This window comes from Pelodiscus sinensis, chromosome 24 (genome assembly GCF_049634645.1).
Source record: "Pelodiscus sinensis isolate JC-2024 chromosome 24, ASM4963464v1, whole genome shotgun sequence".
NCBI lineage: Eukaryota > Metazoa > Chordata > Testudines > Trionychidae > Pelodiscus > Pelodiscus sinensis.
In genome coordinates, this window is record NC_134734.1 from 1,025,203 (window position 1) to 1,047,497 (window position 22,295).

The following is a 22,295-nucleotide window of genomic DNA, read 5'->3' on the forward strand; positions in this document are numbered from 1 at the left end:
GAAACCTGCCTGGTGCCATCCAAACACCAGCCGGCGTGCTTAGCTTCATAACTCAGCTAGACCCCGAACACTGAGGACTCGACAGACGCAGGGGTTTCTAAAACCACAACGAGCAGCCGTGCAGCACTTGAGAGACTAACAACACTGTAGGGAGAATGTGCTGAGCTTTGGTGGGCACAACCCACTTCATCAGAAGGTGCAGAGTGGAGAGAAAAGGGGGAGACTCCCAATTTATGAGAGAAAAAGGGAAAAGGGAAAAAGTACCTGTCCATGGGAAGGCGGGTGCTAACGAGACTAATGGAGTGGGCTAGACATGTCCTATGCTTAGCTTTTGATGTCCTCGGGGTGTTAAATATAATGGCCCATCTTTGTTCAGGTCCTGAAAGAGAGGGTCAGGCCAGCTCCACGGTTGGTTTCTGAAATGTCTTTGTAGAAGAACGGCTCCTTGTAAATCCATGACTGGGTGCCCAGGCGGGTTAAAATGTCCCCCTGAGGGTCTCTGTGTGTTCCCATTCCTGAGTCTGATTTGTGTCCATTCATCCTTTGGCCCAGAGATTGTCCGGTTTGGCCAATACATGGGGCAGGGGGGCGTGGCTGGCACAGATCACAGTGGGGGACGTGCCATTGTAGGATCCCCTGATGTGGTAGCTGATGTGGGTAGGGCCTGGGGTGAGGTGGCTGGTGGAGATGTGAGGGCAGCATCGGCACCGCGGTTTGTTGCAGGGGTGGGACCCTGGGCGGGTGTGGCCGAGCTGTGACGTGTGGCTGCTGGAAAGGATTTGCCTAAGGTCTGTCTGTAGGCAGGGTTGGCCGGTCCCCCAAGGCCTGTGAGTGGTTTCTAGGCCATTATAACAATGGGCCTTCTGCCTGCAAGGCCCACTTCGTTGTGCCTGGCTCCTGCCGCCTGTGCGAGCCTTGTGTTTACCTCAGGAACACTGGCTGCCTTCCCCGTCCCCGAGGCAGGGTCCTGTCACCCTCGAGAGCACGTCCCTTCCTCCAGGGACCTTCCCTCCCCATCCGGGTCTCTCAGAACCCTGCTTCTCATTCACGGCTTCATTCCACACCCGGTTGGTGTGTTTTCAGGCCAGAATTGCTCTTGTGCTTCAATTGCCCTTCTCCCCCAGACCAGGCAAAGCCCCTCTCAGTCTGCGCTTCAGGCTAACAAGTCCGAGCTCGTTACATGCCCCTCGGCTCCCTCGGCTCCTCGTTGCTCCATCAGCTCTTCTCTGCCCAGTGCCAACTGGAATTCCTTTTTCCTCAGTGCGAGGGACCAGGGCTGGGTGAGGTCGGCCCTGCCCTGCCCTAGGATGTTAACGCTTCCCTGTCTCCCCTGGACCCACCTGGCGATGTCACTGGCCGGAAGGTGCGTGGCTGCTCTCAGCCCTCTGCCAGGACCCACCGAGGCACCTCAAAAAGCTCCCTGTAGCCTGAATAACACCATGGTGGGGAGGAGAGGGCAGGGTGTGTGTGTCCTCAGCATGGGTTGGGCAGGAGTTAACTGGGGACTTGGCTTTTTAGTTATTTATGCCTGGAAAGGGCTCAGAAAAGGCGTGTGGTTGTCGTGTCTGGGCATGCCTAGTGGGAATGCAGAACTCCCGTCTGTTTGCAGAGCTCAGGAACACACGGTGGCGTTGGAGGCGGTCGGCGCTAGCAGCCTGTGGTCTCCATTGCAGCCGTGCGCCGAAAGGGCAGAGGTGCGCAAAGATCCGAGTGCAGCCCATGTCACCTTGGGCCGGCTGGGATGTGGCTGCCGGTTCGGAAGCCGGTTGCTCCCATGGCCGATGCGTCTGCTGACGTCGCAGCGGTTCGTTCCGGACGCCCCCAGTTCTGCAGCGGTGAGGCCTGGCACCGGGCATGCCGGAAAGTGAAGCAGCCGGCTGCACCTGCCCGTCTCCGTGAGGCAATCGACACAGACGCCTGCCAGATGCTGACTGGGGGGCCGCCCGCCGTTGGCATCCGGAGCCGGCTGGGCAGGGCAGGGCCCCTGTCGCGGGAGTCCCAGCTGGCGAGGTGCCAGGACTCGATGGGTTGATGCAGGGCCTGTGTCGCTGCACACGGCAGGGAAACACCAGCTCCGCCACGCGTCGGCAAGTGGCTCCATGCAGCAGAGCCGGGCTCCTGCGGCAAGGAGCAAGGGGGCTGCTCCACGGCTAGAAACAGCAGCTGGGGCCTGGGGCAAGCCTTGTATGGGGCATTTCCCAGGGCTTTGTATGTCCCACCGTGCAGGGGGAGGGTGAATGGGAGCACTCAGAGCCCTGGCATGGGGGGAGTTGGGGGCACAGAGTCCCTGGCATGGGGGGAGTTGGGGCACTCAGAGCCCTGGCATGGGGGGAGTTGGGGCACTCAGAGCCCTGGCATGGGGGGAGTTGGGGGCACAGAGTCCCTGGCATGGGGGGAGTTGGGGGCACAGAGTCCCTGGCATGGGGGGAGTTGGGGCACTCAGAGCCCTGGCATGGGGGGAGTTGGGGCACTTAGAGCCCCTGGCATGGGGGGGAGTCGGGGCACTCAGAGCTCCTGGTGTGGGGGGAGTTGGGGGCACTCAGAGCCCCTGACGTAGAGGGAGTCGGGGCACTCAGAGTCCCTGGCATGGGGGGAGTCGGGGGCACCCAGAGCTCCTGGCATGGGGGGAGTTGGGGCACTTAGAGCCCCTGGCATGGGGAGGGAGTCGGGGGCACCCAGAGCTCTTGGCATGGGGGGGAGTCGGGGCACTCAGAGCTCCTGGTGTGGGGGGAGTTGGGGGCACTCAGAGCCCCTGACGTAGAGGGAGTCGGGGCACTCAGAGCCCCTGGCATGGAGGGAGTCGGGGGCACCCAGAGCTCCTGGCATGGAGGGAGTCGGGGGCACCCAGAGCTCCTGGCACGGGGAGGGAGTCGGGGGCACCCAGAGCTCCTGGCATGGGGGGAGTCGGGAGCACTCGGAGCCCTTGGCATGGAGGGAGTTGGGGGCACTCAGAGCCCTGGCATGGAGGGAGTCGGGGGCACTCAGAGCCCCTGGCATGGGGAGGGAGTCGGGGGCACTCAGAGCCCCCGGCATGGGGGGAGTCGGGGCACTCAGAGCCCTGGCATGGGGGGAGTCGGGGGCACCCAGAGCCCCTGGCATGGAGGGAGTCGGGGGCACTCAGAGCCCCTGGCATGGGGAGGGAGTCGGGGGCACTCAGAGCCCCCGGCATGGGGGGAGTCGGGGGCACTCAGAGCCCCTGGCATGGGGGGAGTCGGGGCACTCAGAGCCCTGGCATGGGGGGAGTCGGGGCACTCAGCGCTCCTGGCATGGGAGAAATTGGGGGCACCAGTATGCAACTTCCTGTCACCCTAACTTAAACCAAAGTCAGTGTTTGGCTGCAGCCGGACAATGGGACGTGCCTGAAATCCGATGGTTTCCCACATCATGGCAAGGGAGGGGCCCAGCGAGGGGATGCATCCTGCAGACTCACCACAAGGGGCAGCGAGCGGCAGGGAACAGCAACGCAGCAGAGCGACCCCTGGTGGCAGCAGCAGCAGGAAGACACTGGCCCCTGCAGATGGAGTCCCCCTCCCCCCCACCGCTCACCCAGGGGAGCAGATAAGGCCCCCCCAGCCCCAGCTCCTACGGTTCAGGAGGAGTTCTTGAACAAATGGACAGACGGATGCACTCTCCTATTCTATTCTGTTTACCCACACGTGCCTCTGCCGGGCCAGACCAACAGCACCCTTCGCCGTCCCGCTTGCTGGCGTGCCAATCAGAATCGTGGCCTCGGGAGTTTGGGTGCCGATTTCAGCGCCTGGCGTGGCCACCTGGGATGCGGGGTCAGCCGCACGGCTCAGACTGGGCCCGGCCACCCCGCCCTGGCACCTGCAAGGCCGACAGGCCCCACCGGGGCGATGCTGTGACCGGGCTGCCCCGGGGGCCCCCCCTTCTTTATGCAAATCGGCTCGTGGATATGGCAGCTGCGTGAGCTGCTCCGTGTGGGGAACAAACAAAGCAAATCGTGGGAGTGCTCCTCTTCTGCCCGGCCAGGAACCCCGATGCAGGCAGGCGGCCGCGGCAGGGCTGGACCGACGAGGGGGGAATCCCGAGGACCGGGGTGCTTCCCCTCCGTGCTGTGCTCTGTCTGCCCACAGGGTGCCAGCAGCGTGGCCAGCAAAGGGAAGCAGAAAAACTGGTTTGTCCAGCTTTCACTTTTGTCAACTTTTGAACGTCCGTCCGTCCGTCCACAGCACTTTTGTGGCCAGTCCTCCCAATGTAGACACAGCCGGGCTGGGTGAAACTTAGGTCCTTAAGAGAGGAGCTGGAACTCAGGCAGAAGGGCTTGTGACGCGGGCGAATTCCAGTCCAGGCTGTGAGCACACGAAGCCTGGCAGAGTGAACGGCCTGTCTGGAGGGGTACGGGGGCAGAAATGTCTATAGTCCAAGGGGATTTGAGCAAGGAGCAAGCTATCCGCCAGGGGGCTAGCTGCCAAGACCCCTTCCATTTAGGAGATGTTGCTGTCTGCATTCGGGGGGAACTGCTGCACCCCGACATGTTTTCAGGCACCTGGGGGACAGGAACCCACAACTCTGGACACACAAGGAATGACACCCCCAGGTTTGGTGACGCTGGGCGACGGTGCCAAGAAAGCCAAAGAGAACAGCTGACCACGCTGCCTTTGGCTTGGACCAAAGTCCAGTCCATCCCTCTAGAGGGGGGAGGGTTCTCAAAGGCCCCACTGTGCTCTATGGAAATCGACTTACGAACAGGGAGATGCGTAACAGGCTTCATGCAAATATCCTGGTTTCTGTTCTTCCCACTCCAGCACTTCTGGGGAAGTGGGCTGTGCCCAGGAAAACTCGTGATCCTCGATGTGTTTGTTAATCTTTCGGGTGCGTCCACACAGCACTCGAAATAAGAGACGCAATTTGCCCTACGCCCATCGCGTAGCTCATTTCGAGTCTATTTCGAAATAGCTTAGTTCGTCATCTGGCGCCGTCCGCACCGCGCCAAATTTCAAACCACGGTGCTATTTCGAAAGATCCCTTGCTCCTCACCGGGGCTGTGTCCAGACTCAAGAGTGGTTTCGAAAAAAGTAGCCTTTTTTCGAAAAAACTTCACCTGCGTCTAGACTACAGCTGTGTTCTTCCGAAATTAAATCGAAAGAACGCGGCTTTTCTTTTGACGGCGGAAAACCTCATTTCACGAGGAAGAACACTTTTTTTCAAAAGTGCTCTTTCGAAAAAAGGCGTTCTTGAATGCAAACAGGGCTTTTTCGAGAGAGAGCATCCAGACTCTCTCCGTGCTTTCTTTCGAAAAAGCGACTTGCTTTTTCGAAAGTACTGCTTGCAGTCTAGATGCTCTTTTTCGAAAGAGGCTTTTTCGAAAGTATCTTTCGAAAAAGCCTCTTTCGAAAGAGGCTTACAGTCTCGACGTAGCCCGGGTGAGGTTTACAGGGAGGGCGAAAGAGCGGGCCTGCTATATTTCGAAAGAACAGGCGTGTTCAAAAGACGTGGGGTAGCTATTCTGGGAATCCTGAAATAACTGTGCTGTGGGGACGGACCCTGCGGGAACCCAGGACTGCGCTGTTGTTTTTAAAGGGTCAGGCGGGAGGACTACAACCGCGAGGGAGAAAGGCAGCGCTGAAAGGCAGGAGCAGCCCCGGTTAATCAGGAGCGGAGGCGATAGGGCTGCTGTAAATCAGTCAGAGCCAGCTGATTGCACCTGAGGCTTTTAAAAGGAAGCCAGGGGAGGCTGCAGAGTGAGAGACTGGAGCAGAGAGGAGAAGAACCAGACAAGCTAAGACAGCGACAGCGACAGCGACCTTGCCAGAGACAACAAAGGGGGGTGTAGAGCTCCAAACAGGGGGTTCAGCCCCCCTTTTCCTGGGAGCTGGAGTGGACTGTTTTCATAGCCCAGGCCGAGCCCAGCACGCTGGCCCCAAGGCCCTTTGTAGCTGAGGGGCCAGAGTTCAAACCCAGCCAAGGGCAAATAGCGCAGGACTGAGACTGAGCAGTGTACTGGGACGAGGAGGGGGGGTCCCCTCCCACAAGGTACAGACTCATCCGGCGACCCCTCCGAGGCCCAGTTTTACCGATACACTTGGGGACAGTGTGTGTCCCGTTTTCGCGCGTGCGTTAGTCTTGCACGGCCCGTTAGAAATACAAAGTGCGGATTGGTTTCAAATTCTACGTGTGCTAACGAGACGCTCAGACCAACGCCTTGCGAAGGGGTGTGTGTGTCCCGGACACCCAAGCCCGTGATTGGTCCGAGGAAGGCCTGGGCCCATGCCACGTGGTACTGGAATCCATCCTGAGTCTGGGGTGTTCCCAGGGGGTGGGGGATTCCGTCCCGGGGGAAGGTCTATTTGAGCAATAAGAAGCCCCCGGCCTATGAGGCTGCCCGGCCCATCCCGAGAGGGTGCGAAGAACCTGGAAACAGCGGGGGACGTGGTGCTTGACCTGGAATAAGAACAGCTGCTTCAGGTCAGACTGTGCAGGCACCGAGGTCCTTCGTGGATTCAGACGAGCGGAGGGTTTAATTAACTCCCAATTCAGTCAAGCCTTTGCGTGTTAATTTAGGAACTTGCTGTGACCTGACGCTTCGGTGCAACCATCGAAATCCGACTGTTCGTACTTCCTGGCGCCGCTTGTGCTGACTCTCCGGCCCCGCGCCGATCCTCGTGACCCGGGGCCGGGAGCGACCCCTGTGCATCTCTCTGCCCTCCCGATGCACTTCGGGAAAGGGCGACTTTTCCGTGGTGTCCCCAGACCCTCGTCCGGCGCGTTGGGCTGCCCCTGCCTTTGCTCACATGGAGCAAGGTGGATTTGTGAGTCCCCTGGGGGGGGGGGGCCCTGAGAGCTGTCCCTCCCCCCCAGGGCTGGGCTGGTCAGTGTCTGTGTTGCTCTACGGGGGCACGGGGACCCCAGCGCTGGTTAGGGGGAGCAGAGGAGCTGGCTCAGCAGGACGGGAGAGCCCCAGGGAGCAGGAAGAGGGGCATTGGTGGCAGATCAGCACACGGGTGGGGGTCCCCCGAGGGGACTTGTGCCATGCTAACTTCTCCTCCCACATCAGTGGCAATAGGCTCCCCCACCCCCTTGCCTGCCCCAAACCTGAGCTCTACAGATGAGGGGAGCCTGGCCAGGCTCTGCTGGGGCCGGAAGGGAGCCGGTTTCTAACCCCCAGAAGGGGGAGGGGAGGACTTTCTGAGAGCCCCTCCCATCCCCCCTCCATTCCATGGGGTCCTCACTCGGGGTTTGCTGGGGCGTCAGTGGGGGTGAGGGTGAGGAGGGGGCAGGGAAGAGCTCCCGGTCTTGGGGCACTAGGGTGGGGGGCTCTGTAGGGGGGGAGTGGGCAGTTGTGGTGCTGCGCCCAGAGTGGTGCATTTGTGGTGGTGGGGTAGCTGGCACGGGGGATCAGGGAGGCAACTGGATGGTGCAGAGGATGGGGCGGGGGGATGGGCACAGGGGATCGGGGGGGCAGCTGACATGGGGGATGGGGCAGGGGGCTGGCTGACACAGGGAATCAGGTTGGCTGGGCACAGGGGATGGGACGGGGGGCTGGCTGGGCATTGGGGCTCGGGGGCAGCTGGGCTCAGGGGATGGGGCAGGGGGCTGGCTGGCACAGGGAATCAGGGGTTGGCTGGGCACAGGGGCTGGGGTGGGGGGCTGGGGGGTGGTTGTCTGGGCAGCACAGGGACGGGGCTTCTTCCTTTCCTCTCCCGGCCCAGCCCCAGTTCCCTCCAGCTACATCAGCATCATATGGAAAGTGCAATCACTTTCTGATTCCCATTTCTGATAACCCAGCGGACAACAATTTCCCCGAAAAGGGGCTGGAGCGATGGGAACCAGGTGCCGCTCCTTCCCGCAGGCCCCGCTCGGATTTAACCCTTCGCTCACCTGCCCGCTCTGCCTCTCCGAGGTCCCACCCAAGGGATCCAGCTGATGCAGGAGACACCGGTCGGGTGTCAGAGCCGAAGCTGAGCGGGGGCTGGATGCTGAACGCCGATTTCATTTCAGACTCAGGTCCCCTGAAGACGGGGCTTGGCCACCCAAGCTCATGATCCAGTTGACGTGTGTTGTTAGTCTGCACGGTGCTACCAGCCCGTGGGTTGTGGGTTGAGTTTATCCTGTCACAGACTAACCCGGCTGCTCCCCGGAGCTTCATTTCATTTCTTAGCCCCTAAGGCCAGAGGGGATGGGTGAGTCAGTCCCCTATGACCTCCTAGGCATCCTGTGCCACATAACAGCCCGGGGGAGTTCCGCACGCAGCCCATGCGGGAGGGGAGGGAGGGATGAGCCACCGTCTTTGGAAAGGTGCCGTGATTTAAGGATGGAGAATCCAGCCCACCTCTCCCTCCTGGGAGCCAGGGGTCTGGGGTTTCCGCCCCAGCGCTGGGAGGGGCTGTCTAGTGGTTACAGTGCGGCGGGAGCTGGGGGCTGGGTATCGGGACCCTGGATTTAGCCAGGCCACTGCTGCCTGTCGTGGGGTGATTCACCGTCCAAGGCGGGCCCATGATGCCATGCAGGGCTGGGGGGTGAGACATGACAGAGCCTGGGGCAGCTTTGGTTGGAGACCTTTGCCCACCTCGTGGCCGGTGCCCCCAACCCCAGCCCCCCTGCGGGGCCAGAGGGACCTTGCCAGTAATGGCTCTTGGTAGGGAGCCCACTGAGCAAGTGTGAAAACTGGAAAGGAAAGGGGACGGGCCAGAGAGGGTCATCAGACTGACAGGCCCCAGGACCACTGGGGCAAGGCCAGCCCCCCAGCTCAGTTTGATTGACTGGGAAGCAGGCCAATGAGGGAGTCAAGAACTGGAGGGCCCATGCTCTGGATGAGCGGGGGCTGTCTGAGGCCATGGAGGGCAGAGTTAAGGGGACAGTAGCCGTGAGGGCTGGAGAGAGGAGCGAGCGCTGGGGTGCTCAGCCTAGTCATGCCGACAGGGAGCCAGGGCTGAGCCCAGAGCCAAGGCAGCGGGTGCCAGGCCAGCCAGACATGACAGCAGTGCGGAGCTGCTAGGGAGAGCTGGGGCTTGGCGAGGGCTGGGGGCAGAGCAGAGCACCAGGCCACACTCCAAGCTGGGATCCCAGAGGGGCTGGTTCCCAGGCCAGACAGAGCCCGCGGGGCCATCCTGTCTGACCTCCCGTGTCAGAGACCCTCCCCCGCATGCTGCCGAGCGCAAGTCTGAGCCGCAGCCCCTCATCCGGCCGTCGGCGCGGGCCCGGCTGGAGAATCCACCAGGACCCTGGGGAGGTCGTTCCGGCGGCTAATTCCCCTCCTGGGTCAACGCCCAACCATGATTTCCAGGGTGGCCTTGGCCAGACCCAGTTTCCAGCCGGGGGCTTGGGCCAGGCCCTTCTTGGCTGGGTGGAGGAGGAGCTATTTGCCCCCCACATGGGTCCGACAGGCTGGGATTGGCCCCTCCATGGGCCGTCCCCATGCTGAGCTGTGCAGACCGAGCTGCTGGGATTGGCGGCTGTGAGGCAGGGTTTGAATCCTTCCCTTGCTCTTGAGGCTGTTCTGTGATCGCCCGACCTCCCCCGTCAATGGCAGGCCCCAAGTCAGAGCATCGCACCAAGAGGCCATATTCCCTCCCGGTCCTGCGTGGGCCCCCCTGTTCTTTGGGCCTATGGGTCAAGGGGTGGTTTGCTGGTCTCCAGTCTGGTGGTGAGCCAGCCAATCACGTTCCCGGACCCTCCCAGCTGTGCCGGCAGAAGCGTGGACCCGATCTGACTCGTGTGAGTTCACTCGAGAGCCTGGCGAACAAGGCTGCAGCTCCAGCCACAGACAGACCCCGCGTCCTAGCAACACCTGAGCCAGGAGATTGAGGGTTGGAAATAACATCCCGGTTTTCCATCCCACTGGGCACCAGCCAGCCCCCAGCCCTGCCCCCAGCTCGTCTCTACTGGCAGCACTGGCCTGGAATCCCCCCACGGCCAGAGCGCCCTTCTCTGCTCACGTCTCCGGCTGTGACATCCCCCGAGAGCCAGCGGGATGGGACCTTCCCGCGGGGAAGGGCGGGGGGCAAATAAAATCTGCCCCAGGGCCTGCTGACGCAGTGGAAGGCGAAGGAATGTAGCCGTTCTGGGAATGGGAGGGGAGCGCTCGTAAGAAGCCAACTTCAAGGCCAGCTGGAGTTTCGTTCTGAGCATCCCACCCCACCCCCCTGGGTCAATCGCCGGAGCCGGATTCCCAGCTGTGGGAGTGTACCATTGTTCTAGTATTTACAGCCGCTCGGGCTCTGGAGAGAGGCCTCTTGTGCAAACAGTCGCTCCTCCAGCGGAGTATCGCCCCTTATCTCTGCTGCCGGATCCAGCAGGCGGGGACGGGAGAAGTCCCATAAAACGCAGGCGGGTGGGTTGGCGGAGGGTTAATCTCGATTGTATTGGAAGAGGGAGGGGCCCTGTGGAGGGTCCTGTCCCCTCAGTCAATCATTCACCTTTGTTCCCCATTCCGTGCTGACTCAGGCGCTGGCGTTGGGCGATATATAGAGAGGAAAGGGGCCCTGGCTGCAGCCTCCCCTCAAGGACTCTGCGGTGCGTGGAGCCGTGCGGCGCCCACGGTAAGTGTTCCCAAGGTGGGTTGCACGATTGCTCACCAGCGCCAATGATCAGCTGCAGAGCACAGGGAGCCTTGCACGTGGGATGGGCCCAGAGAGAAATCGGGAGATTTTTAAAGACACAAAAGGCAGCGAAGTGGCCGGTGTCCACTGACCCTCACTGCGAGTGAGTCAGGGTCCCAGGAATTGGGAGCAGAAATGGACCATTCACGCAATTGATTTGGACTGTCGAGGGGTCCAGCTGGGTCAATGGGCCGTAGCTCCATTGGGGTCAATGGGGCAGATCCCAGCTGGGTCTATGGGCCGTAGCTCCACTGGAGTCAATGGGGCAGATCCCAGCTGGGTCAATGGGCCATAGCTCCATTGGGGTCAATGGGGCAGATCCCAGCTGGGTCAATGGGCCGTAGCTCCACTTGAGTCAATGGGGCAGATCCCAGCTGGGTCAATGGGCCGTAGCTCCACTGGAGTCAATGGGGCAGATCCCAGCTGGGTCAATGGGCCGTAGTTCCATTGATGTAGCAGGACGTGATGCAGGGACAGGTCATGACCCCGTGTCTGTCACAAGCTGCATTTGTCATCTTGGCTTTACTTGTAACTCTGATTCCTTCCATAATGACTTACAAGGACCGTCTCTAGGAGCGCCCTCCCCACTGTCACACCTGGGCAGGCCTGTGGCAAGGGGGGCAGGCCGGGAGGGGGAAATGTTCCAACTGACACTTTTCTCCATTGAAAATGAGGGTTTGGGTTGATTGACACATGTCACCAATTTGTGTCAATTTCGCCGCCGCGCTTCAGCAGGGAAAAAATACAAGAAACAACCCTGAGAAATGGCAACGTTTGGTGTCACACGGCCAGAGTGAGGTGCTTTGTTCTTTTCCCAACCTGACCTGTCTTTGCCTTGCCGCGTGGGCGGGACTTTTCATTCTGTGACCAACGTGAATCTTGCAAATCCTCGGAAAGTGACAGGGGCTGTTTTTCAGCCTTTCTGAGGACGAGAGGTTTGGATCAACCCAACATGATGTTTCCCAATATTTGAACTGCCAGGGAGCCAAACCATCGGGTGTTTGTGCGGCTCTGCTGCCTGGTGCTTCTCCCCCACCTCCAATCTTGGTAATTCCCTTTCCAGCCTAATTTTGTCGTGACTCTCTCCTGCTCCCCTCCGGCAGAGCTCGCTGTGCCAGCTGTGAGAAGGCTCCGTTCAGCTCCCAGCCCAGCCCCCGGCCTCCTCCCAGCACCATGGGGGTTTCCTGGCTCCTCTGCCTCCTCCCTGCTCTCCTAGCGACAGCCAGTGTCCAAGGTGAGTCGTCCGCAGCTGCAGCCACTTAACCCTCCTGGCCTTCAACTAGTGCACCCCTCGGCCCCCCCCACCAGGGCCCCTCCCGCACATGCAGGGCGCTGGGACTAGCTCTGGGGACACAAGGGCCTGTCCACATGATGGTTGTGATAGCGGCTTGGCCACGGCACTAGAGCGGGGCCAGCAGAGCCCGTAGGGCAGAATCCGCCTGCCCCAGTGGAAGGGGGTTTCCCTCCCTGGAGGGGCTCACCTCCCGAGCGAGGGTGGCCAAGTTGAGGGGAATGTTTCCCCCTTGGTACAGCCGCATCCACTCCAAGGGGCCTTTTGTTCTGGTTTTTGTTGCTCAGCAATTTCCACCCTTCCCTTTCCACTGGGTACGGCTGAGTGCACCCATGGGGAAGTGTCTTTCCCTGAAACCCCCTTCATGTCCCAGAGGCTCAGGGCCCTGTAATCGAGGTGTGACACTGGGGGCCAGTTCACCAAAGCCTGCCCATTGGGGAGCAATGACCACAAGGCTCTAGGCCAAGGCAGTTGGCTTCTGTCCCCTACACCTGCTTATTGGATCCCTCTGCTGGCCGGCCGGCAGCCCAGACAGCCTGGCCGCCCTCCCCTCCGGCACTCCCCTATTCCTGTGCCCCAGGAGAGCTTGTGATCACGGCGATACCGGCTCCAGCAGTTCCGGGGATGCTCTAGACACCTCCAGGCTGAACCCTGAGGCTTTGGGGGGAGTCAGAGAACAGGAAGAGAGAAGTTCGGGACACACAGAACCATTGGCATCAGGCCACCTCAGCCTCACTTCTCTACCCCCTCCCCCAAGCGTGGTTCAACGCACTGCTTGATGGAGCCATTGGCACCTTCCAGCCCATCACACTCTCCCCCAAACCCCCCAGCCCTGCTCAAGGTTAACACATTGCACCCTGAGTGGCTGGTGTTCCGGACTGAGAGATGGATGAGGATGGGGGAGGGATGCACTGGGGGCACATGGAGCCAGGGGGAGAATGGAGGACCCTGGGATGGGGCATAGGAAATAGAAGGCACACACAGTCCTGAGCATGCAGGATCCTGCTGGGCAGATGGGGAGCCCATAGCATATAGGGCATGAAACTGGAAGGTTTCATGGCAATGGGGGGGCTGCCAGGATCCCCAGGTGGTGTGAGCGGAGTCAAGTTCCAGTACCATGAATACCTTCATCAGGGGAATAACCTCTTAGGTGGGCGGGGCTTATTTGGAGGGTGGAGCTTGGGAGGAGCAATGCCCCCTTCAGCAGTCTGCCCTCTACTGGGTACTGCTGGTCCTGCGACTGAAACTGTCCCATTGCAGAGGGTCCTGGAAGCCATGAGCCCCTAAGTCCCTCAGCTTGCTGGGAGCACAGGGGATGCAGGCTCAGGGATGTGTCAGCGCACACATGACATTCACAGGATGAAGGAAACACTCGCTATTCTTTCTCCAGGACTAACATGCATACAGTGCCCCGCAAATACAGACGGCTGCTCAAGTGAAAAAGGGACTGAGTGCTCACCAGATAAAAACGCCGTTGGCTGCTATACTGTGACAGAAGAAAGCACACTGGGTAAGTGATGTTATATCAACCCTGGTCCATATCACCTCAGCCTGGCCCCCCGCCTCCCCGCCATGGCCAGCCCCCCAGTCTGTGCTCCCTGGCCCCATTAGTCTGTTGCAAAGCACCAGGGGATAAAAGTTTGCCAATGATCCCAAGCTGGGAGGGGTGATGAGTGCTTTAGAAGACATGTTCAGAATTCACAATGCGCTAGACAAATTGGAGAAATGGTCTGAGGTAAACCGGATGAAGTTCAATAAGGACAAATGCCAAGTGCTCCGCTTAGGAAGGACCAATCCATGTCTGTCAGATAGAACAGGAAGCAACTGTCCAGGAAGGAGTACGGCAGAAAGGGATCTAAGGGTCAGAGTGGATCACAAGCTGAATATGAGTCAGCAGTGTGATGCTGCTGCTGCAAAAAACCAAACATGAATCTGGGCTGCATTAACAGGTGTGTTGTGAGCCAGACACGAGGAGTCATTCTTCCGCTCTACTCTGTGCTGGTTAGGCCTCAATTGTAGTATTGTGTCCAGTTCTGGGCACCGCATTTCAGAAAAGATGTGGAGAAATTGGAGACGGTCTAGAGAAGAGCAGCAAATATGATTAAAGGTTTAGAGCACATGAACTCTGAGGGAAAGCTGAAAGAATTGGGCTTGTTTACTTTGGAAAGGAGAAGATTGAGGGGGGACATGAAAACTGTTTTCAGGGGTCTAAAACGGTATGTGGCAGCCTGAGAGCAGCTGGCTGCCGAAGCCTAGTCAATTTGGTGTCCAGGAAGTGGGAGGCACATCTAAAGGGCTTCCCCCCAGCCTTTGGGGAGGGTCCACATAGCCCAGAAAAACCAACTAATTACTTGGGACAAATAATGAAAAAACAGGAATGGGCATGGGGTCAAAGGGCTAAAGCAAGGGAGCCGGATGGGGATACCGAGCAGAGAACCCCCAGACAGTGCCCATTGGCCCTCGAATGTCTCGAGAGAGAGCCGGCAGATGCTGCCCATTGAAATTCTGCTCGGATACAGGAACGGAAATAGGCCCCACAGTCGCAAGCCCCTCCCCCAGCCAACCTCTTCTCCCTGGTTTTGCCGATTGCCAATTTGGTGATAGCCAGGAGGAGATTGACCAGGAGGCCCCACGACTTTGTGGGGCCACAGATAGGGTGTGTATAAATTAGCAAGTGGGAGTAAAAGTGCAGCCAGAACCTCAACAGGAGGTTCTGGAGGAGCCGAAAGAGAGGCTGTAACCTGGTGTACTCGAGGTAGATATGCGCCAGGGTCTCCTTCACACCACAGAAGATGCAAGTGTCAGGAATGGGGGTGAACTGCACCAAGTACACACCTGTGCACACTGCGCTATGCAGGATTCTCTGGCCGATGTCCCCAGTGGGCCGTGGGACCAAGGTCGAATAAAAGCTGGCCCACAGGGTCTCCCCACCCTCTATTGGTGGTAAGAGGTCCTGCCACTTGGTATCCGGGTGGGACATGAGGGTGGGAAAGTGGAGCTTGTGAAGCACGATCGTGTACAGGTGACTCTTTGGCGCAGTTCGGAAGGGGACCGGCTGCAACGTGTGCAGCCAGCTCAGGTGATGAGGGGGAGGCGGTTGGGAAGGTATCTGGAGTAGGGGCCAATGAAGAGATCAGGAGGGCTGCAGGTGAGGGGTGGGTGGAGTGCACTCTCTCACAGGACCCTGTTTAGGTACACCCAAGAAGGGGGCGACATAGTGTTCTTCACCTCCTGAAGGACGCATCGGGGATTACGTAGGGTGGAAAGTCCCATGCGCTGGGCGAGCACCTGAGGATCCACCCAGTCTCCCCAGTCGTAGTCCAGGAGGTCTCCAATCCTTGTGACTTCTGCCAGGACCAGCCTCTGGTGCACTGAGGGGGACTCCGCCGCCTGCACACATAGATGGGGATTGTATAGCAGGGGCTCCGTAAGGAGCTTTGCCCCCATGGTGGCTCCCAAGGACATGGTCCCCACAAGTAGCTTCCAGGCCCGGAGGAGGTCCTGGTGGGAGGCCGGCAGCCAGAGAAGTCTCATGGAAGCTGCTGGATACGGGCCAGGAAACCTGGGGGCGGGACCAGGGTGTTGAGACGGTGCCAGAGCATGGACAGGACCAATTGGTTGAGTAGCAGTGCCCTCCCACGCAGGGAGTGGCACCGGAGCAGTCCTCTCCATCTCTGCAACCGCTCAACCACCCTGGCCTCTAAACTTGGCCAGTTCTCCGGCGGAGAGGGATGCGTGGCAGAGAGAAAAATGCAGAGATAGAGCAGTGGACCTGCGCTCTACCTGATGGCCTGAAGCATGGGTGGGAGGAAGGCTGCCTGCCACCCAGCCCCTATCACCAGGCCAGAGCTCTTGATCCAGTTGACCCGGGCGGAGGAGGTTGCCGAGTAGATGGCTTGGCAAGCCTCCACCTGCACCAGGTCGCCCGGGTCCTGGACCATGAGGAGCACGTCAGCGGCATATGCCAACAGGGCCAGCTGTGACTCTGGCTCATGAAGCACCAACCTCGTCAACCTCTTGCGGAGGAGATGGAGGAAGGACTCCATGGCCAGAGTGTAGAACTGGCCTGACAGCGGGCAGCCTTGATGTATTCCCTGCCTGAAGGTGACTGGTGCAGTCAGAGTCCAGTTGAGCTTGACCAAGCACTCTGTGGAGGTGTACAGCACCTGGAGAAACCCCACAAAATGGGGCCCAAAGCCAAAGGCCCACAGGGTGCCCAGGAGATACCCGTGGTCCATCCAGTCAAACGCCTTCTCCTGATCCCAGGACAGGAGGACAAACAACAGATCATCCCTACACCCAAGCTCTAAGAGATCCCGGACCAGAAAGAGGTTGTAGGTCTGGTCTGGATGGACCATGTCTTTGGCAATGATTTTATACTCTGTGCTGAAGAGCCGATTCCTCAGATCGTGGAGATCCCCCTTCTTGGGCAGCAAGGTGAGCATAGGCTCGCCTGCACGATAAAGGGAGGATCCTGCTCTCTAAAGACTCGGCTCTGATGCTAGCCAGGTCCAGGCAGAGGATGTTCTAGAACATGTGGTAGAACTCCATGGTCAGCCTGTCCATGCCTGGGGATTTATTGGTGGGCATGAGACAGAGGGCTTCTGAAAACTCGGCCAGAGAGAGAGGCAGCTCTAGCCAGTCCTGGTTGCCTGTGCTGACCATTGGGAGTTCATGAGAACCCTGAGGGCACCTTTTGCAGAAGAGTTTTTGTGAAAAAACTCTTCCACAAGAGAGCATCTACACTGCCATTTCCGTTAAAAGCATTTGCGCAAAATCATGTCAGTCTAAACGCAGCCGGGGAGCTGGGTATGCAGTTTTATGTTCCCAGTAAAGACTGCCAGGGCCTGTGGCCCAGCAGTTCAACACCTGAAGCCCCTCTGCCATCAGCCTGACGGGAAGGCTAATCAGAACACCTGAGGCCAGTTCAGGCTGATGGGCGCACCATAAATAACCCTCCCTCAGGCAAGGTGGGGGGAAGGAGTGGTAAAGGAGCCCAGCTGAGCCGACAACAAACCCTGACCTGAGGCATTGGGAGGGGGTACTCAGGAAAGAATGGGGAAGTGTTGTTCCTCTCGAGGGTCTAGTGTTCTATGATTCTATGCACACTCCAGTGAACGTCAGCCGGTCCCTAACATCACCCCCTGTGATGTAGTTCTTGATTTGTACGTATGCTTTGAACCCCATCCGGGCCAGCTGCACGGCAGCAAGTGAAGCTGCGCCGGGTAGAAACGCACTTTCTGAGAGGGCTGGAAAAGGAGACTGGGGAGGGGATCCCTTGGGCCTTGCCAGCTGCTCCCCAAAGTCTTTCACCTTAGGGGGTACGAGCTCCCAGCTCCGCCGAGCCCCCAGCTGGGCCACCTCCTGCTGGAACCAGGCCCCGGGAATGGGCCGGGCTCCCCGCAGCCAAACACTGAGGAAAAATCACCTCTCTGCTCCAGTGCAAGGTGCCGTGCCCAGCACCTCAGCTCTTCCCCGTCCTCCCTCTTTCTTTCAAACAGAAGGGATATCATCTGCCAAGGAGTCCTCCAAAGGCTGCATAGCTGCAATTAACGACGCCCTACAAGGAGTCCTCACGTTCACTTTTGGGCCAGGCTGGTACGTGAGGATCAACAACAAACAATGCAAAGAGAATGACTGCAACAAAGATAACCTACAAGGTAAACATGGGGTCTGTTTTCCCACCCCTTGATAGGGGCTTGTTCCCAGGGACCATTCGACTGTGCAGGGGCAGGGATGCCTCCTACTCTGGGAACAGGTTGTTTATTGTCTCAAAAGGGAAAAAGTTCAAAGCACATGCATGAGAGGTAGGTATGCTGGAGGGCAGGGATGAGGTGCAGAGGTAGATACATTGGAGGTCTAGGCTGAAAGAAATCTGAGTCCTGCCCTGGGATGGAAGAATCCCAAGTATTGTTACAGGCTGGGGACCGACTGGCTAAGTAGCAGTTCGGCAGAAAAGGCCCTGGGGTTACAGTGGATGAGAAGCTGGACATGAGTCAACAGGGCGCCCTTGTAGCCAAGAAGGCTAATGGCAGATTAGGGGCATTAAGAGGAGCGTTGCCAGCAGATCCAGAGATGTCATCATTCCCCTTTATTCATCTCTGGTGAGGCCACGTCTGGAGTATTGTGTCCAGTTCTGGCCCCCCACTACAGAAAGGATGTGGACACGTTGGAGAGGGTCCAGCGAAGGCAACCAAATGATTCAGGGGCTGGAGCGCATGACCTATGAGGAGAGGCTGAGCAAGTTGGGTCTGTTCAGTCTGCAGAAGAGGAGAGTGGGAGGGGGCGGGGGATTTGGGAGCAGCCTGCAACTTCCTGAAGGGGGGTTCCAAAGAGGCTGGGGAGAGGCTGTTCTCAGTAGTGACAGATGGCAGAACAAGGAGCAATGGGCTCAAGTTACAGTGGGGGGTGTCTAGGTTGGATATCAGGAAAATCTATTTCCCTAGGCGGGTGGGGAAGCCCTGGGCTGGGTTCCCTAGGGAGGGGGTGGAATCTCCATCCCTAGGGGTGTTTAAGTCCCATCTGGACAAAGCCTGGCTTGGATGATTGAGCTGGGATTGGTCCTGCCTTGGGCTGGGGGCTGGACTTGGTGCCTTCTGAGGTCTGTTCTATCCCTAGGGTTCTTTGAGTGTTTCATGTGCCTCGGCAGGGCAATGGGACAGTGAGGTGGGCTCTGGGCATCTTTACCACCACCCCCGGAGGATTCTCAGCCCCCCTCCCCTCACTCCAGCAGTTCATGTGGACAAGCCCTGGCACCCCTTCTATTTGTTCCTGTTTCTCCCTTGGATTGCCCCAGACTCCATTGACTCCAATGTCATTTCAGTCTCCAAGCCAATAGCTGTAGTTGGCAGGTCTCTGGGAGTGGAGCGGGGTAGAACAGTCGAGGCCCATTTGCCATAAAATGAGCAGGGGCTACCTGCGAGAAAGGGAGCAGCTGCTGGGACAGGCTTAAATCTAAACTTCCCGGAACCTTTCAGGCTCCACCTTCAAACTGGGGGCTTTTCTTTCCCGCTCCTCCTGCTGGGAACCTCTTCCAAAACCTGCATCTTGTCAGGGCTGGAAGCCAGGTTCAGAGCCCCAGGGCTGTTTGCTGCTCCCTGTTTGTCCCTGTTGCTTCTTGCGTGAAACATTCAAACCAGCCTCTTTGGCCATTTTCCAAACCCCTTGATTTCCTGCTGCTTCCGTCTCTGGAATCAGTAACAGGTCACGGTTGTGGTGTAACCGGTGTCAGACGTGGGAGAAGCTCGCACGCGGCTGGGAAACTGGCACTGCTGGTGCAGGGCAGGCAGGGGGCTACCCTGTGTGGCAAAGGCATCTGCACCAGCTCTGGGGCTGAGATGGGAATAGGAGCCAGGCGGGTTGCCAGCCTCCGGGCAGGGATAAAAGGCGCGAAGCCCCAAGGGGGAGTTCCATGGTTGGGTCAGCCCCATAGCAGCTAACTGGGAGGACGAGATAGATGAGGGTTTTTATGAACAACCCACCTAGCCCAGGACTTGGAAGTGAAAGGGGACTTCAGCCAATCTGAGACTGGGAAAATAACACATCTGGTCGCAGATTATCCAGCGCTGGGTCTGAGACAGGCCTGGAGGTGACTGGGCTGATCAGATGGCAGGAGGGTGGGTCTGATTTCCCCAAACACAGCAGGGTGCTGGCTCTGGGGCCCAGGAAGGCAGGAACCCATCGGCAGTAGGGCGCACAGGTTGCCGGGTGACAGACGGACGGAGTGATGCTATCTGGCTGGGGTGGGGGCCTTTGGCAAGGCTGGGCTGTGGGCGCACAACACGGGTTCTATAAAGCTTAACTTCCCCCCCCAATTGTGTGTCTCTTTGTTCTCAGTGCCCCAGCCAAACAACACCCTGAACGGGTGGCAGTGCCCATCCTGCTTTGCTCCGAAGGCCACCACCTGCTCCCCCGTCACCGTCCCTTGTGCTGGGAATGAGAATCTTTGTGTCAAATTCACTGGGCAAATCGCGAAAGGTAAATCCTGTCAACTGGCCTTGGGGTGGGGGGAGCTGGGAACCTTCCGCCATGGGCAGCCCCCCGGGAGCAGGGGAAGCCTAGGGCCAGGCCCCTGGGCAGCGGGACAGCAGCACCCCTGCTAGGCACACGGGGAAGGGCTCCTAGAACCTCCCAGGCCCCTTGGCTGGGCTGAGCCCTTGGTGGGGGAAATTGTTAAGGGGGTTCTGGCTGGAGGGAAGGAGAGAGGAATTGGGATGTTTCCCTCCCAGCCCAGCTCCCGCTCCCCAGCAATGCCACCCTGCTCCCGGGGCAATGGCAGCGGGGTACTTGCCAGGGGAGGGTTGTGATGTCAGGGATGCAGAGCTGGGGAGAGAACTCAGGAGTCCTGGCTCCCACCCCCCACTGCTCTAACCACTAGTCCCCACCCCCTTGATGTCTAGGGTGGAACGAAGCTGCTGTGGCTCCGTGAGACAGCTCCTGCTCTCAGTGTGGCCCAGGGCTCCTGGTGTTCTGGGGTGGTTATAAAATAACTGAACCGAGCTGGTGGCTGCCAGGGGTGGGGAGAGCCGGTGTGTTGCCCGGTGGTGCCGCGCTGGGGAAGGAGCCGCCCGACCACAGCTCCGTTCCCAACCCCAGCACCAAACTCCTGTGGGATGGGGGGGAGGCAAGAGGGTGCCAGGCACCTGTCCTGCCGTGGCCTGGTGCAGCCAGAACAGGGAAACCCCAGGCGGGAGGGAAGAGAGACAGAGGGGGAACTGCCGGCTGGTGGGGACAGAGGGGAGGGGGTGGAGCAGGACTCAGAGCTGCCAGAGCCCAATAACAGGCCAATTTCCTCCAGCTGGTGAAGGTGCTGCTGTAACACCATTTGCAGCCCAAGGCTGCGCCACTCCGTCTGCCAAAAACATTAAAGACAAGAACACGCTGGTTTCGGCAAAGTACACGTTCACGTTCACCACGGCAACCTCGGAGGCGGCGCAGAAAGTACCCTCCAAGAACAGCGGCACCAGCCTGGCCCCGGGGAAAGTCCCCTTTGCCCTCTTCCTGCCGGGCGTGACGGGGCTGCTGCTAGTGAAGCTGCTTTCCTGAGCCTGCCCTAACCAGGCCCCACGGCGCCTGATGCCTGCATGTTGTGACCCGACCTGTGATTCTTACGTTAATTCTATTGATTATTTATGGATTCCCCAAAATCACCGACGGGCGGAGGGGCTGAGGTTCCAAGAGCCATCCCAGTAAGATTCCAATAGCTGCTTCGCTGGAGACCCCGACCTCCTGCCGTACGGGCCCCTCCGCGATCCTACATCAATGCATTGAGCACAGTCGAGGAGGGTCTCGATTGGCCTGGTGGGCAGGGCAGGGTGCAAGGCATTGTCCCTTTACCAGAGGTGCGTGGCACTTAGAGAGAACCACCCCATCTGCCCAAGGCCCCGCCCCTTCCACCTGAGGCTCTGCCCTTCTGCCTGAGGCTCCACCCTTTCTGGGGGAGGAGCCAGCCCACAGCTGCTTTCCACAATTCATGAAGTGACCCCACCTGCAGATACACCTGCCCACCCCTGCTGCCAGGCACCCTGCAGACCCCCCCACGCTGGTGTTAGCCTGCATCCCTGGGCCTAGCTGGGTGGTTATGGGGAAACCTCCTGGCTCCACGCTCCCACTCCTGCCGCTGGCCGGCTGAAGGGAAGAAATGCTCAAGCCGGCTCCATGGTGGCAGCATGAAAGCCCAAGTTCCCAGTTGTACCGAGCCCCCTGGGGGGGCCCTTGGTGCTGCAGGGTGATGCCCGGGTCCCACTGCCGAGCCGAGCATCTGTCCTGGCACCGCGTGGCTGGCGGGAGCCTTTCTGTGCACCAGCAAATTCATTGAATAAATCAGGATGGGAAATCAAAGCCCCAGGTGTGTTGTTACGCTCCAGTTGCTCAGGGCCGGTGTCACGGCTCCCAGGTCCTGCCCTCCCTTCGCCCGCCCGTCCCCGGGCAGGACCCCCCTCCAGTGAGGCAGCCCCTTCTTGGGAAGCCCCTCCAGTCCAGCAGCAGTAAGACAGCCCTTTCCCGGGGTCCCACTCTGCTACGGTGACCCTCTCTTGGGGGACCCACTCTCACCTGTCCCCCTGCCTCCGGGACGGTGCCTCTCAGGCCCTCCAGCTGCCTGCCTCATCTGTGAGCCACTTCGGGGGTCCCCTCCCTCCTGACCCCCGGGGCCTCCCCTGCTAATGGGACTAGCGCCCCCTGTTCTCCAGCCCAGAGCGACTCCCAGCCAGCGCCCAGCAGGAGGCCTCATTGAGGTTTGAATGCGGCAAAGGATCCCTCAGGCCTGTCGGCCTGGCCTCCAGGCCCCGCCTGTCTGAGTCTCCCCTGCAGCCAGCTGAGTCCTGTCTGCCCTGCCCTCAGTCCCCCCAAAACAGCCCCCATCTCCCAGCAGAGCCTCCAATACTCCCAGCAACAGCCCCTCGCCCATCCATTGTCTTATTCCCAGGTAACAGGGTCACCTG

General features: G+C 59.4%; 1 protein-coding gene across 1 annotated transcript; it reads left to right on the top strand.

Moving 5' to 3' along the window:
- Nucleotides 1–7,598: 7,598 nt before the first annotated feature.
- On the top strand, nt 7,599–21,908 carry LOC142819734 (protein RoBo-1-like). The gene is made up of 6 exons (XM_075908474.1): nt 7,599–10,502; nt 11,666–11,796; nt 13,244–13,363; nt 17,355–17,513; nt 19,690–19,830; nt 20,651–21,908. Exons 2-6 carry the CDS (start codon nt 11,736–11,738, stop codon nt 20,896–20,898), a joined length of 729 nt encoding a protein of 242 aa, XP_075764589.1. The 5' UTR covers nt 7,599–10,502; nt 11,666–11,735; the 3' UTR covers nt 20,899–21,908.
- Nucleotides 21,909–22,295: the final 387 nt, after the last annotated feature.

Bases quoted from the DNA above. Each gene is read 5' to 3' on its own strand.
- LOC142819734 (XM_075908474.1), top strand. From the start codon at position 11,736: ATGGGGGTTTCCTGGCTCCTCTGCCTCCTCCCTGCTCTCCTAGCGACA. The intron at 11,797-13,243 runs GTGAGTCGTCCG...TTCTTTCTCCAG, and splicing joins AGCGACAGCCAGTGTCCAAG to GACTAACATGCATACAGTGC. The intron at 19,831-20,650 runs GTAAATCCTGTC...AATTTCCTCCAG, and splicing joins CACTGGGCAAATCGCGAAAG to CTGGTGAAGGTGCTGCTGTA.